The 17,038-nt window shown below is 45.8% G+C and overlaps 1 protein-coding gene across 1 annotated transcript in view; it reads left to right on the top strand.

Moving 5' to 3' along the window:
* The window catches only part of FBXO16 (F-box protein 16), an 88,923-nt gene that overhangs the window by 64,602 nt on the left and 7,283 nt on the right, over window positions 1–17,038 (top strand). Inside the window, 1 exon segment of the mRNA XM_068142928.1 lies at window positions 8,351–8,456. Coding sequence (XP_067999029.1) covers window positions 8,351–8,456 — 106 coding nt within the window.

The following is a 17,038-nucleotide window of genomic DNA, read 5'->3' as shown; positions in this document are numbered from 1 at the left end:
ATTTCCTCCCCCCTTCTGGAGGAGGGTTCCCCCCTGTACCCCCCTCTCTCCCTTTTTTCCCCAGAGAGGGTTAGAAAGAGAGGAAAGGAGCAGTTGTAAATTAAAGGAGCAGTTATAAATTAAATCAAAATGTTAGTAGGTTTGCAGGCCTCACGCTTATCAGTCCAAGGTCAGTCTGGCAGAGAGCCTAGAAGCAGACAAGCTGGAAAGGGAGGGGAGAGTGAACTGAGGAAAATCTCAGTTGTACTCAAAACTTAAAGTTGCACTCTGCCAATCCACCAATGAAATCTGTTTAGACCTGTCTTTTGTTTACAAAACATTCAGCCATAGTGTCCCTTTCTTAAAGGCACAGCCTCAAACGGTCACAGTCCACCCCTCCTAAACAATTTCATTGGCTGTTGATACTGTCCATCCAATTCATGAAAATATTTACAGTTCATAAGTACGGTTCATAGTCCACTCCGGCTATACTCACATGTAGATGATTCAAAAGTCCAAGAAAATCAGGAAATGAGAAAAATGGAAAACAGTTTGTTTCTTCACTGACAAAACGAAGAAAAGGAAAAAGGGATTCTCAGGGTCTCTTAGTTGACTCAGGGCTCTCAGGGTTCTCAGGGTTCGTGCACCATAGATTCCTCATAGATTCTTCCTTTTGGACGTGATGTAGCTGCACAACAGATTGAAATAAAACTCTCTCAGCTAAAATTAAATTTCTTTGTGGAATACACTGAATTTCACCATTCTCTTGCATTACCCAATAAGTGTGACCCAGACCTTCAGCTGAAACAACCCCTCGGACAGGTTTAGCCTCTCCTGGGGGAGAAAATGCTCAAACAGTTTTACCTAACAGATTCTTTTCTCTAACAACAGGAACTCTATCACCTTCTACTTTCTGTAGCAGATCTGAATGTGCAGGTCCAGCTCGGTTCACTGAACCTCTACTATTTACCAGCCAGGTTGCTTGTGCTAAATGTTTTTCCCAGTTTTCCAAAGATCCACCTCCCATGGCTTTGAGAGTGGTCTTCAACAAACCGTTGTAGCGTTCAATCTTCCCTGAAGCTGGTGCATAGTAGGGAATGTGGAATATCCACTCAATACCATGCTCTTTTGCCCAGTTCTTTACAAGGTTGTTCTTGAAATGAGTTCCATTGTCTGACTCAATCCTCTCTGGAGTTCCGTGTCTCCACAGGATCTGTCTCTCCAGACTGAGAATGGTGTTGCGTGCAGTTGCATGTGGAACTGGATAAGTTTCCAACCATCCAGTGTTTGCCTCTACCATAGTAAGCACGTATTGCTTATCAGAACGAGAACATGGTAGAGTGATGTAGTCAATCTGCCAAGCTTCACCATACTTGTACTTGGACCATCTGTCACCATACCACAAGGGCTTAATTCGCTTTGCCTGCTTAATAGCAGCACAAATGTCACAGTCATGGATGACTTGTGTGATAGCATCCATGGAAATGTCTATGGATCTGTCACAAGCCCATTGGTATGTTGCATCTCTGCCTTGATGTCCTGACAAATCATGAGCCCACCGAGCTAAGAATATTTCACCTCGGTGTTTCCAGTCGAGATCAAGATTAGAGTCCATGTGTACTTGAGAAACTCTTGCAGCTAGATCTGCCTGATGGTTGTGTTGCTGTTCCTCAGTAGCTTTGCTCTTAGGAATGTCAGCATCGATGTGTCTCACTTTCACTGGAATTCTCTCGACTCGATCAGCAACGTCCTCCCACAGGTCGGCTGCCCAAATGGGTTTTCCATTCCTCTACCAACCATTCTTCTTCCAGTTCTTTGCCTTTGAACATCTAATTCAAAACTGGTAATCTGGGAGCTAAGAGAAGTTGTGATTCAGTTCCAATTACTTCAGAAGATGCTTTTACCCCTTCATAGGCAGCTAGAATTCCTTTCTCTGTTGGAGTATAATTAGCCTCTGAACCTCTGTAACCTCGACTCCAGAAACCAAGAGGTCGTCCACGTGTCTCACCTGGAGCTTTTTCCCACAAGCACCAGGATGGACCATTGTCACTTGCAGCCGTGTACAAAATTTTCTTAATATCTGCACCATCTCAGACAGGTCCCAGACCCACTGCTTGAACTACCACTTGCTTTATCTGGTCAAAGGCCACTTGTTGCTCCGGTCCCCAGGGGAAATTGTTTCTCTTTCGAGTCACATCATACAGAGGTTTCACAATCTGACTGTATCCAGGAATGTGCAGTCTCCAAAATCCCACTGTCCCCAAGAAACATAGGGTCTCTTGCTTGTTTGTGGGATTTGCCATGTGTTCATCGATGATATCATCGTCTGGGGTGAAACTGCTGAGGAAGTCTTCGAGAAAGGTAACAAAATCATTGACATTCTTCTGAATGCAGGTTTTGCCATCAAGCGAGACAAGGTGAAAGGACCTACCACAGAAATTCAGTTTCTGGGAGTGCGGTGGCAGGATGGACGCCGACACATTCCAGTGGATGTGGTAAATAGAGTCTCTACCATGGCAAGTCCCACAAACAAGCAAGAGACCCTACGTTTCTTGGGGATAGTGGGATTTTGGAGACTGCACATTCCTGGATACAGTCAGATTGTGAAACCTCTGTATGATGTGACTCGAAAGAGAAACCATTTCCACTGGGGACCTGAACAGCAAGCAGCCTTTGACCAGATAAAACAAGAGGTGATTCAAGCAATGGGTCTGGGACCTGTCCGAGATGGTCCAGACATTAAGAACATTTTGTACACGGCTGCAAGTGACAATGGTCCAACCTGGTGCTTGTGGCAAAAAGCTCCAGGTGAGACACGTGGACGACCTCTTGGTTTCTGGAGTCGAGGTTACAGAGGTTCAGAGGCTAATTATACTCCAACAGAGAAAGAAATCTTAGCTGCCTATGAAGGAGTAAAGGCATCCTCTGAAGAAATTGGAACTGAATCACAACTTCTTCTAGCTACCAGGTTACCAGTTTTGAATTGGATGTTCAAAGGCAAAGGCTCCACACCACATCATGCCACAGACTCAACATGGTCCAAGTGGATGGCTCTGATAACACAGAGAGATCGAATGGGAAATCTTGAAAGGCCTGGTCTAGTGGAGGTGATCTCAAATTGGCCTGAAGGCATCAACTGTGCTAAACCTCCAGAGGAGAAAGTAACTCGTGCTGAGGAAGCTCCTCCTTACAATGACCTTTCTGATGATGAAAACAAAATATGCTTTGTTCACAGACGGTTCCTGTCATCTTGTTGGAAACAAGCGAAGGTGGAAGTCTGCAGTGTGGAGTCCAACACACCGAGTTGCAGAGGCGAAAGATGGAGAAGGAGAATCCAGTCAGTTCGCAGAGGTAAAAGCTGTCCAGCTAGCTCTCAACGTGGCTGAACGTGAGAGATGGCCAAAGCTTTATCTCTACACCGACTCATGGATGGTAGCCAATGCTCTATGGGGTTGGCTAAAGAACTGGAAGAAGAGTGGTTGGCAGAGGAAAGGAAAACCCATTTGGGCAGCCAACCTGTGGCAGGACATTGCTGATCGAATCGAGAGAATTCCAGTGAAAGTGAGGCACATCGATGCTGACATTCCTAAGAGCAAAGCTACTGAGGAACAGCAACACAACCATCAGGCAGATCTAGCTGCAAGAGTTTCTCAAGTAGACATGGACTCTAATCTTGATCTCGACTGGAAACACCAAGGTGAAATATTCTTAGCTCGGTGGGCTCATGATTCGTCAGGACATCAAGGCAGAGATGCAACATACCAATGGGCTCGTGACAGATCCATAGACATTTCCATGGATGCTATCACACAAGTCATCCATGACTGTGACATTTGTGCTGCTATTAAGCAGGCAAAGCGAATTAAGCCCTTGTGGTATGGTGACAGATGGTCCAAGTACAAGTATGGTGAAGCTTGGCAGATTGACTACATCACTCTACCATGTTCTCGTTCTGGTAAGCAATATGTGCTTACTATGGTAGAGGCAAACACTGGATGGTTGGAAACTTATCCAGTTCCACATGCAACTGCACGCAACACCATTCTTGGTCTGGAGAGACAGATCCTGTGGAGACACGGAACTCCAGAGAGGATTGAGTCAGACAACGGAACTCATTTCAAGAACAACCTTGTAAAGAACTGGGCAAAAGAGCATGGTATTGAGTGGATATTCCACATTCCCTACTATGCACCAGCTTCAGGGAAGATTGAATGCTACAATGATTTGTTGAAGACTACTCTTAAAGCCATGGGGGGTGGATCTTGGAAAAACTGGGAAAAACATTTAGCACAAACAACCTGGGTGGTAAATAGTGGAGGTTCAGTGAACCGAGCTGGACCTGCACATTCAGATCTGCTACAGAAAGTAGAAGGTGATAGAGTTCCTGTTGTTAGAGAAAAGAATCTGTTAGGTAAAACTGTTTGGGTATTTTCACCCTCAGGAGAGGCTAAATCTGTCCGAGGGGTGGTTTCAGCTGAAGGTCCGGGTCACACTCATTGGGTAATGCAAGAGAATGGTGAAATTCAGTGTATTCCACAAAGAAATTTAACTTTAGCTGAAAGAGGTTCATTTCGAACTGTTGTGCAGCTACATCGCGTCCAAAGGAAGAATCAACGAGGAATCTACAGTGCATAAACCCTGAGATCCCTGAGATCCCTGAGTCAGCTAAGAGACCCTGAGAATCCCTGTTTCCCTTTTCTTTGCTTCGTCGGCGAAGAAACTAACTGTTTTCCATTTTTCTCACCTTCTGATTTTCTTGGACTTTTGAATCATCTACATCTGAGCATAGCCAGAATGGAATATGAACTTTACTCACGAATTGTAAATATCGTCTTGGATTGGATGGACAGTATGAACGGCCAATGAAATTGTTTAGAAGTTGTGGACTGTGACCGGTTGAGACTGTCCCCTTAAGAAAGGGAATATGGTGGACGGAAGTTGGTAACCGAAAAGATGGATCTAAACTAATTTCATTGGTAGAGTGGGAGGAAGCACCTTCTGAACTGGGATTGCAGGAGGGTATCCTGGGCATTCCGGCACTTTTATCTTCAGTCTTGCTTTCGCTCATCCTTAGGGCAGCAGCTCTCTGTGCTGGGCTTTCGGCCAAGGCTTTGACCTTGAAACTGATAAGCTGTAAGGCCTGTATTAACTGCTTTCCAATTAACACATAACTGCTTCTAACTTTTTCCTCTTTTCTCTCTTTTCTAACCCGCTCTGGGGAAAAGGGGAGAGAGGGGGAAGCGGAGGTGGGGAACCTCCTCAGCAGAGGGGGCAACTCTCATTTCTGTGATACTCTGTTCTATATCTTTGTATATATTGTAAATGTTGTAAATTTGTATATATTCCCCTGCATATCCTACATTGCTTTGTAAATATACAGCACCCATTGCTTTGCTAATTCAGCTGTGAGTTTTTTTTCCCTTTCCCTTCAATTTTCTTTCCCTTTACTTTACAGGGGGGAGGGAGGAGGCTTCTTGGCCTTACCCTTCCAACCCTACGACAGTTGGCCATCCCACCTGTCCATGTTCTCACCAAACTGATCATGCAGAGTTATCCAAATAGTGGCACGTGACTGCCTTGGTGGTGTGTTTTGATTTGATCTGGTTTGGAATGACCTCTTTGGAGGACGTCTATTCCTCACAGATGAAACTTGTATCCACCTGGAGGGAGAATTGGAATTATCCTTTTGTGGCATTTGGTATATGGAATCTTTCAGCTCTTTCATGCAATTCTCAATTTTTCCAGACAGAGTTTCAATGGCTGAAACCAAAGAAACACATGTCATGCTATCCTCCAATTGTCTCATTTGATCACTGAATAGGTCAACCGTAGGAGGAGCTCCGCCATAATTTCTTGACAAAATTCCGCTTGCCAGAATATTTGCATAATTAGGAGGAGCAAGCTTGATGAGCTTTTTAGCAAGACCTGTTCCCACAGGAATGTCATCAGGATTCAGAGTTTCATGTTCACCATAGAGTTGCTCTCTAACAGCAAATTCTCTCAGGCGCTTAATTCCCTCAGCGATGGTAGTCCAGGGTTTAGGATACCATGGAAGATCATCTCGGGAAGGGTATCTCAGGGCAACTGCCATTAAAAGGCATATCCACAGATTAACCTTACTGAGAACCTTGCCTAGATGTCTATCTATTCCATTATCCTTTGAGAGATTTCCTAGCTGAGCTGCTGACTTGTCTCCAACTATTAGAGTTGGAGCACCTGTATCATAACATCTGCTAAGCGAAGTTAGAATTGGCTCCTTATCTGCTCTGGTGTAATCTTTACGGACATTTCTAATCTCTTCGCGTGGTGAATGACACCCCGAATGGTCATCTTCTTCTCGATCTAACACATCTTCCTGAACATGTTGTCCCCATAATCCTGCTGTCACTCTCCTAAGGATCTCTCTAAGCTGAGAAGCACCCTTAGCTGCTGTCCTAGCTGCATTTCTCTCTGGTATTGATCTCAATAATTCAGCTAGATATTTAAAACAAATCTTCTCTTCCTCCTCAGCAGGATCTTTTCTAGTAGAAGGTCCCTCACCAGGATCAGTCTCCTGCTCTTCTCCTCCATTAGCTCCTGGATCAGCTTTGGCCTTTCCACTTCTAGTCTTTAAATCTGCTACTTGCTTAACTGGAGCTGTGTTTGAATTTACAGCCACCTTAACAGAAGCTGGCAGGTTCTGAGACAGATCAGCTGCTGTGGGAGTGGCTTCTAGTCCCGCCATGCAAGAAGGTGGAAATGACCTTGCCTCGTTAATGGCCGAAGAAGAAGGAGGAGAAGGAGGAGGAGCTGCCATATTGGCAGTTGCCACTGCCCCTGGCAGCTTGCCAGAATCACTGACAAAACTGTTCAAAGCAACTTTTCCAATAGACTTTTTAGCTTTCTCTTTAACTGACACAGATTCTCCACACTCCTCATCACTGGACGTCTCTGGGAGTGACCCAGAGGAACGCCGCTTCTTCTTTGATCAAAGCTTAATAATAAAACACGCTCTGGACACCTTTTTCTCCCGACGCCAAGAATACAGCAAATACACATTAGTTATCACCAGCAGCAGGATTACACACATCAAATAAATCACCTTTGGATCCCAGCCATCACTTAAAGCTACTCTTTCCCCTACTGGGATCTTAAACTCCTTTATCTCAATCGGGAGAGTGCTAGAGGTCACATTCCTGTATCTCGCTGGCCAGAAAAGATCCATACATCGTCCATACAGGAGCCTCAGTCTATACATAAACCACAAATAAATTTTGTGCACCAAGTATTTACCTAGGTAATCCAGAATCAAACCCAAACAATATTCGTAGATCAGAGGTCTAAAAATTGAGAAAAACAGAGGCTCCAAAATCCAAAACACCTTCATGTTTGCTAGGCCAGCTAGAGCAAGCAATAAAGCAATAAATCGAGCTAATTATCTGCCCCACGTTGGGTGCCAAGAAAAAAAAAATGTTGTGGGTTTGAGAGGAAGGCCCAGCCTTCTCCTCCCTGCCCCACAAAGTGAAGGAAAAAAAATGACCACAGCTAGCCACAGCCAGAGAAGCAAAAAGGGAAAATGCTATATTTACAAGCAGTTTTAGGGAATTGCAGGGTATATATACACAATTTACAGTATTTACAATATATACACAGAAATATACAGCAAAGTAATAGAGGAATGAAATTCCCCTCCCCCCCCCCCCTTCTGGAGGAGGGTTCCCCCCCTGTACCCCTTCTCTCCCTTTTTTCCCCAGAGAGGGTTAGAAAGAGAGGAAAGGAGCAGTTGTAAATTAAAGGAGCAGTTATAAATTAAATCAAAATGTTAGTAGGTTTGCAGGCCTCACGCTTATCAGTCCAAGGTCAGTCTGGCAGAGAGCCTAGAAGCAGACAAGCTGGAAAGGGAAGGGAGAGTGAACTGAGGAAAGTCTCAGTTGTACTCAAAACTTAAAGTTGCACTCTGCCAATCCACCAATGAAATCTGTTTAGACCTGTCCTTTGTTTACAAAACATTCAGCCATAGTGTCCCTTTCTTAAAGGCACAGCCTCAAATGGTCACACTCTCAAATTGGTTTAGCTAAACTTGCCTTTCTGTGAATTCCCCTAAGCTAATGTAACGTGTTAGGTGGATTTAGTTTAAATCAGTAAGTCTTGAGCTGAAGACATGTGTCTGAGTACTATAAAGTTATCACAACTTAAAGAATAGCAAGTTATCAGACTCCTCTGAGCCACAGCATCTGGTTGTGCACTCTTGGTCTGCCTGAGCTGCAAGATAAAATGTATTACCTTAAACCACGTCTCTTTGGGTGGCAGTATCATAAGGGATTTTACTTTTCTCACCCCTAGGGAACCAGCTCTATAGCACTTACTAACACTGTTCTGTTCTACTCTGCAGGAGAAAGAAAGGAGGAGGACAGACTCCAGACCTCAGCCAGCAGGCAGCTGAGAAAAAAAAGAGAGAGGGTCATGGATCTAAGGGGCTCCAGAAAGCAGAATCACTGGCAAGTATCACTGGCTTGTAATTATAGCAACTCAGCCCCAGGCTCAGGTACACCCTGGAACATTGTAGCCCAGAGCCTTGTCGTAGTTTGGGCTGGGTGCCCTCTGCTACAGGGGTGTTTCCTGTGTCCAGAAGTCCAGCCCAGTGGGTGGACACAGGAAATTAGGTTATTTCCTACCATGATCCCTTGCACCACTATAAGTTTCATGGCGGGGTCTGGCACTTCCTGTTTCCTTCCTCTTCGCCACCCGGTAACTCGGGGAGAGATTTCCCAGTCATGGGCCTGGTTAGGCCCAAGGCCACAGGGGGATGGGCAGTCTCAGATCTGGCCAGCTGAGACTAGCCTAGCAGTGGGGGCGGGGGGGAAGGAGGAGCCCTGGGGGTTTTGGGTGCACCCTCAGGTGGGGATGGGATCTTTCTGGGTCTGTTTTGGGGTTCTTCTTGTCACTGTGTTTCTAGCTCTCTGCACGCACTCACTGTTCTCTATTTAAACTTTCCATCACTTTTGCAATCTGTTTGTCTGAGTCGTTATTTCTGTGCGTGGTGGGGAGGGGGGTTTGCCCCAACCCATTACAGCTTTTATTAACTTAGGTAACTGTGAAGCTTTGCTTCTGCAGTACATAGGTGGCCAGGCGTGTTTGCTGCTGGTTCCTGAGGGAGATACCTGGGCAGAAGTAGGACACAAAGTACCCCATGTCTGGCTTCTCTGGGGGAAATCTCTCACTGCAACCCAGACACAGTTCATCTGCCTTGGGTGGAAAAAGGAGAGCAATTGTCTGTATGGAGACAGTGACCTTGTTATCTGTTCCTCCCTCGCTTTGATTAACACACATCATCTCCTCAGTCCGCTTCCATGCTTTACAAAGCACTGGATCAATTCTCATATGACACTTGCATCTCTTCTCAAAGCTTCATTTCTGTGCTCACAACTTTTGATTGCTGCAGTTTGATGTTAGCCTCTGTTAGCTGCACTGAGCCTGAGCAAGCAGTCCCAAGGTCTTAACACTGAGGACTCATTGTGCTCATTTCTGGTAAAATAGGGCATCCTCACATGAAAGGAGTCTAGGGAAGTCAGGCTTCCAGAAAGCATCATGGGTCTGAGCTTTTGTGGATAGGGCAACAAATAACTGCCAGAAGAAGGACGTGCTCACAAGCGTATTGGGGGGGTTTGCAGACCTGGAAGCAGCAAAAGCCAGAAAGCACATGTGAGTTGAGCTAAAGAAGCTTCAGAGAAAAGAGAGGCATTGTCTCCCGAGGTTGGGATGCATTCTCCTGACCCAAATATAGCCTGTTTGCAAGGAAATAGATGCAGTGTTCAAGGACAGAAAATATAATTACACTTATTCAGCCTGTGTCTTAGAGTTTCCATTCTGGCTTCCTCTGTAGCCCTTACATCAGAGTGCCTTTATTCTGTTTCATTCCACCACATGTCCCATTGCAGATTTAAAGCTCTTTTATTGTCAATCCAGAAGTGAAAGAATGTTAGTTCAGGGTAAAAAGAGGCGAATATGTGTGGTGGGTGCATTCTACCAATCTACCAATGAAATTTGTTTAGACCTATCTTTGTTTTCAAAATATTCAGCCAGAGTGTTCCAGCGCTGTCCCTTTCTTAAAGGCACAGCCTCAAACGGTCACAATATGATTTTCTTTCCCCAGATTTCAGGGAAGTTGTGTGTTCTTCAGAGTTACTTTAACTGTAACACCCAATCAGGAAGGCACCAGCACCTAGTTTGATTCCCACCACAAAGTCCAAACCCTCCTGCACAACCTCAGTGGGAGTTTTTTGCTACAAATTGCAGCTGTGCAGGGATGAACAGTGTCAGTGGATCTTCTCCTCTTGTCTGCTCACACTTTAAAACAGACACCGTTATTCCTACAGCAAATAGGCATTGGAAAGCTGACACAAAATCATAGCTCTCTGGGGTAGCACACAGAGTTAGTGGGTATGGAATTTTCATGCCACAAAAGCGCTGGGAAGAGTCTTAAAACCACTACCAAGGCTTGACAGATCCACCATGCTGGAGGAAGTGTCCTGAAACCCATGATGACATCAGGCTAGAACAGAGCACCGTATGTTTATGCTCTGCAATCTTGGTAACACTGGCTTCTATTTGTGTTAAAAATTTACTCTGTTGCTCTTTCTTAGAACTTTACATTTGAAATAAGCTTGAATTTCTTTTGAGTTTAGAGTTATCAATAAGCTGGATAAAGGGATTGAGAGCACTCCAGGTAAATTTGCAGATTGCACTGAATTGAGGGAGTGTTGATGTGCTGGAGAATATTGATGCTCTATGGAGGGATGTGGATAGGCTGGATCAATGAGTTGAGGCCAATGAGATGAGGTTCAAAAAGGCCAAACATCAGGTCCTGCACTTGGTCACAATAACAAGCTCATGAACGCTCCAGGCTTGGGGAAGACAGTCTGGAAACTGCCTGAAAAGAACCTGGCATTGCTGCTTGACAGCTGGCTGAAGATGAGCCAGCAAATATCCAGGAGGCCAAGAATGACAATGACACCCTGACTTGGATCAGCAACAGCATGGCCAGCAGGACTAGAGCAAGGACTGTCCCCTTGTACTGGGCACTGGTTAGGCCACACCTCGAATTACTGGGTTCAGTTTTGGGCCTCTCACTAAAAGAAGGACATTAAGGCCCTGGAGTGTGTCCATAGAAAGACAACAAAACTGGTGAAGGGTCTAGAGCACAAGTCCTGTGAGGAGCAGCTGATGGAACTGTTTTGGTTTTTTTAGCTTGGGGAAAAGGAGGCTTTCTACAACTCCCTGAAAGGAGATTGAAGTGAGGTGGGGGTGGGTCTCTTTTCCCTAGTAACAAGTGACAGGACAAGAGGAAATGGCCTCAAGTTGTGCCAGGGGGAGTTAGGATATTAGAAGAAACTTCTTCACTAAAAGTGTTATCAAACACTGACATGTTGAATCACCATCCCTGGAGCTTTTTAAAAGACTCATAGATGGGGTGCTAAGGGGGCATGGTTTATCACCAGATTTTGTAGAGTTAGGTAATGATTGGACTAGTTGATCTTAGAGGTCTTTTCCAACCAGAATGCTTCTGTGATTCTGTGTGATTCTGTTGTCCAGGCTGCATTTCTTGTTCTCTGATGTATAAGCCTGCTGGTACTCTGGTCATTAATGACAAGGCTGCTGTAGGCGGATGCACAGAAGCAGAATATATATATATATATATATATATATATATAACTTGTTAGGAATAATCCAAAATTAATTTCCATTTATTATTAAGGTAGCATTGAGAAACCTTGTTGAAATAAAGACCTGTGAAAAAACTCATTTAATGAAGTCCAAATAAAGAGGCTTAATGTTCAAATCTTTTAGCAAATCCTTAGAAGAATAATAGACGACGATGAAAGAAGTGCCCCAAGCAAGCAAACATCAAGTCCAATTAAATATGAAGCACTTAAATAGATCAATGATCCAAGTACAGAAAGTAGGTGAGAATAAAGTGTATTACAGCCAACAATGAAGATGTGAAGAGGGCTATTATGTGGAGCTCCAAGTTTAGGAGGCTGAACAACAACAAACCAAAAGAGAAGAAACACATAATTAAGGTGACGACCTGAGTCCTGAAATTACATCTACTGGCTCCACATTTGCATGCAGTGAATCAGTTCTCCTCCTAGGAAACTTGTGAGGGTTTGGACTTTATTAGTAATCGTGGAAACAGGAGCATTGAATGTGACCAGGCTCACACTTAATTTAGAATAAATTAAAGTGAATTGGCTAAATTATAATAAATAGTAAATGACACTAAATTAAGCTAATTAAGTTTCTGAATGAAGAACCACTTTCTTACTTACGAATGTGAATGCAGCCCCTATATCTCTACCAAGGAGATGGAATAGCTGCTCTATCTTCAGCCAGGGACGAACCTTACTCCAAGGATATGTGTAGGTTCAGTGCTAACCATCTCTTCAAGCTCTTTGCCGGAACAAGACTTTATGGCAACCCCATGCAAAACTACAGGCTGGGGTCAGAGTGGCTGGAGAGCTGCTAAACAGAGAGGGAGATGGGGGTGCTGATTGACAGCCACCTAAACATGAGCCAGCAGTGTGCCCACGTGGCCAAGAAGGCCAAGGGCATCCTGGCCTGCATCATAATAGTGTGTCCAGCAGAAGCAGGGAAGTCATTGTGCCCCTGTACTCTGCACTGGCTAGGCCACACCTTGAGTACTGTGTCCAGTTCTGGGCCCCTCAGTTTAAGAAGGACATTGAGACACTTGAACGTGTCCAGAGAAGGGCAACAAAGCTGGGGAGGGGTCTGGAGCACAAGCCCTACGAGGAGAGGCTGAGGGAGCTGGGATTGTTTAGCCTGGAGAAGAGGAGGCTCAGGGGAGACCTTATTGCTGTCTACAACTACCTGAAGGGTGGTTGTAGCCAGGAGGGAGTTGGTCTCTTCTCTCAAGCAACCAGCACCAGAACAAGAGGACACAGTCTCAAGCTGTGCCAGGGGAAGTTTAGGCTCGAGATGAGGAGTAAGTTCTTCACCGAGCGAGTCGTTCGCCATTGGAATGGGCTGCCCAGGGAGGTGGTGTCACCATCCCTGGAGGTGTTCAAGAGGAGATTGGATGTGGCACTTGGTTCCATGGTTTAGTCATGAAGTCTGTGGTGACAGGCTGGACTTGATGATCTTTGAGGTCTCTTCCAACCTTGGTGATTCTGTGATTGTGTATCACCCTGATGCTCACATTGCCTTCAGCAGCTACTGTCCCAATATTATGTAAAGAAAAGTAAAGAATGCAATAGGTTCTCTTACCTGAGCTTTTTCCACACTGGGCATAGAAACCAGATCTCTCTTTTGGGCCACTATATCCTAGCATCATAGAATCACAGAATGTTTTGGGTTGGAGAGATATTCAAAAGTCATCTAGTTCAACTTCTGCAGTGAGTGGGGACATCTTCAACTAGAGCAGGTTCCTCTGCTCAGAACCCCTTCCAAACTTACCTGGAGGGTTCCTAGGGATGGGGCTTCTACCACCACTCTGAGCAACCTGGGACAGTGTCTCACCACCCTCAGTGTAAACAATTTCTTCCCTCTATCTAGTTTGAATCTCTCCTCTTCTAGTTTAAAACTATCAACCCTTGTCCTGTCACAACAGGCCCTGCTAAAAAGTCTGTTCCCAGCTTTCTTATAGCTTCCTTTAACTACTGAAAGGCTACAAGAAAATCTCTCCAGAGCCTTCTCCTCTCCAAGCTGAACAACCCCAGTTCTCTCAGCCTGTCCACACACCAGAGGGGTTCCAGCCCTTGCATAATTTTTGTGCCTTTTTCTGTACACGGTACTGTGTGTGGGGTTTCACCAGAGTGAAGCAGAGGGACAGAATTCCCTCCCTTGACCTGCTGGCCACACTGCTTTGGATGCAGCCCAGGATATGGTTGGCTTCTGGACTGCAAGTACCCATTGCCAGCTCCTGTCCTGCTTTTCATCCACTGTCATCCCTGCTGTTCAATCTGGCATGGAACTGCTCTGCCCTGCTGTGATTCCTGAGCTCTGGCCCTGCAGGTCCCTCCACGGGTGTTACTGCTGCCACATCAATATCCTTTACACAAGTCCTGAGGACTTCCAGTGAGGAGTCCTGTGCAGCATTTCAGCAAAATGCCAGAATTCTTAAATACTTTATTAAGAGGATAAAAAGCGATTGATGATTTTGGCAGCTTTGCAAATGATGGCAGTGTCAGCAATTAGGGGCTAGGTTTGCCTTTCAGGCTATCTGCTTGTTTTGGTTCGAGAGACTGCTCCACCCTCACAGCTGTTCCTGAATTACTGGCTTATTTTTAGTACTTACTAAACAACATCTTTTTGACAGGATCAGTCTTGCCTCACTGCCTATATCCTAAGGTAATAAGATTGCAGCATCTGAAATGAGGAATGAATTTCCCCATGACATATTGACAGAGAATTAGTGTTTTGAGTATGAATTACATTTAGGTACTGTGTGGCTGTAGCCCATATGAAGATCTGCATATGAAGAGCAACCTGAAAGGGGATCTTACCAATGCTGATCAATATCTAAAGGGCACGGATCAAGGGGATGGGGCCAGGCTCTTTTCAGTGGTGCCCAGTGACAGGACAAGGAGTAATGGGCATAATCTAGAATACAGGCGATTCCACCTAAACATAAGGGGAAATTCAATTCCTGTGAGGGTGCTGGAGCACTATGCCAGGCTGCCCAGAGAGGTTGTGGAGTTTCCTTCACTGGAGAGATTCCAAACCCTCCTGAATGTGACCCTGAACAACCTGTTCTGGGTGACTCTGCTTTACCAGGGCAGTTGGACTAGATAATCTCCAGATTTGCCTGCCAACCTCCACCATACTGGGATTCTGGGGGTTTATGATCTATGGTTCTCAGCAATAAGACAGTCCTGTCCAGTGTTTATTTATATTCTGCAAATCTAATTTTTAATCCTATTTGCTCACACAAGAAACACTGTTGAACTTTATGGGACTGTTCTTAAGAGTGAAAATAATTCAATATAACTCAATAACTCCCTTTACTCTACTCTTACAAGGCCTCCACCCTCAGTGCTGTGTCCAGATCTGTCTCCTCAGCACAGGAAAAATGTGGACTTGTTGGAGTGGGTCCAGAGGAGACCACAAAAATGAGTCAAAATCTGGATCTCCTCTGCTGTTAGGACAAGCTGAGAGAGTTGGGGTTGTTCAGCCTGGAGAAGAGAAGGCTCCAGGGAGACCTTATTGCTGCCATTCAATACTTAAAGAGGGCCCATAAGAAAGATGGGAACATAGTTTTTAGCAGGCTCTGTTGTGACAGGACAAGGGATGATAGTTTTAAACTAGAAGGGAGGAGATTCAGATTAGATAGAAGAAAGAAATTTTTTTACACATAGAATGATGTAGGTCCAGGTTGCCCATCACTGGAACTATCCCAGGTCTGGTTGGATGGGGCCTTAGAGCAACCTGATTTAGTTGAAGATGCCTCTGCAGACTGCAGGGAGAGTGGACTAAGTGATCTTTAAGGGTCCTTTCCAACCCAAACCTTTTTGTGATTCTATCATAATGTTGAAAATTCAAACTCAGCTAATAAATGTCACCCTAATTTTAGAAGTATATCCTGCCCTGAACAGTCTACACCTGTCTAACCCATGGCACCAAGTACCCCATCAAGTCTCCTCCTGAACACCTTCAATGATGGCGACTCCACCACCTCCTTGGGCAGCCCATTCCAATGGGCAATCACTCTCTCTGTATAGAACTTCTTCCTAACATCCAACCTGAACCTCCCCTGGCGCAGCCTGAGACTGTGTCCTCTTGTTCTGGTACTGGGTGCCTGGGAGAAGAGACCATCATCTGCCGGTCTACAACCTCCCTTCAGGGAGTTGGAGAGAGTGATAAGGTCACCCCTGAGTCTCCTCTTCTCCAGGCTGAGCAACCCCAGCTCCCTCAGTCTTTCCTCATAGGGCTTGTTTTCCAAACCCCTCACCAACTTTGTTGCTCTTCTCTGGACTCGTTCCAGCAAGTCAACATCCTTCCTAAACTGAGGGGCCCAGAACTGGACACAGGACTCGAGGTGTGGCCTAAGCAGTGCAGTATACAGGGGCAGAATGACCTCCCTGCTCCTGCTGGCCACACTGTTCCTGATGCCGGCCAGGATGCCATTGGCCCTCTTGGCTGCCTGGGCACACTGCAGGCTCATGTTCAGCCTGCCATCGACCAGTACCCCCAGGTCCCTCTCTGCCTGGCAGCTCTCCAGCCACTCTGACCCCAGCCTGTAGCACTGCATGGGGTTGTTGTGGCCAATGTGCAGAACCCGGCACTTGGATGTGTCTGTCCCTATGAGCTCTAAATCTGAACCACCCACAACACAAGAGCTGAAAAGCAAGGAGCAGCCAGATCTGTGCTGCAAGTTTCATAGTTTCATAGTTTCATAGTTTGCACTTGCAGCCCGCAAAGCCAATCAGATCCTGGGCTGCATCAGGAGAAGTGTGGCTAGCAGGTTGAGGGAGGTGATCCTCCCCCTCTACTCAGCCCTGGTGAGACCCCACCTGGAGTACTGTGTCCAGTTCTGGAGCCCCTATTACAAGAGGGATGTGGAGGTGCTGGAACGTGTCCAGAGAAGGGCAACAAGGATGATCAGAGGGCTGGAGCACCTCTCCTATGAGGACAGACTGAAGGAGTTGGGGCTGTTCAGTCTGCAGAAGAGAAGGCTCCGAGGTGACCTAATTGTCGCCTTCCAGTATCTGAAAGGGGCCTACAGGAAGGCTGGGGAAGGACTTCTCAGGATCTCAGGTAGTGATAGGACTAGGGGGAATGGAATGAAGCTGGAGGTGGGGAGATTCAGGCTAGATGTGAGGAGGAGGTTCTTCACCATGAGAGTGGTGAAACCCTGGAATGGGTTGTCCAGGGAGGTGGTTGCGTCCCCGTCCCTGGGGGTGTTTAAGGGTAGGCTGGATGAGGCTCTGTCCAGCCTGATCTAGTGTGGGGTGTCCCTGCCCATGGCAGGGGGGTTGGAACTAGATGATCCTTGTGGTCCCTTCCAACCCTGAATGAAACTATGAAACTATGAAACTAAGTTCTACTGCTTCTATGGGATTGG

The sequence above is a fragment of the Melanerpes formicivorus genome, unplaced genomic scaffold, assembly GCF_026170545.1.
Source record: "Melanerpes formicivorus ecotype bairdi unplaced genomic scaffold, bMelFor1.0.p_v2 SCAF_9, whole genome shotgun sequence".
Taxonomy (NCBI): Eukaryota; Metazoa; Chordata; class Aves; order Piciformes; family Picidae; genus Melanerpes; species Melanerpes formicivorus.
The sequence above is the reverse complement of the archived record's forward strand: the minus strand, read 5'-3'. Positions and strand labels throughout refer to the sequence as shown.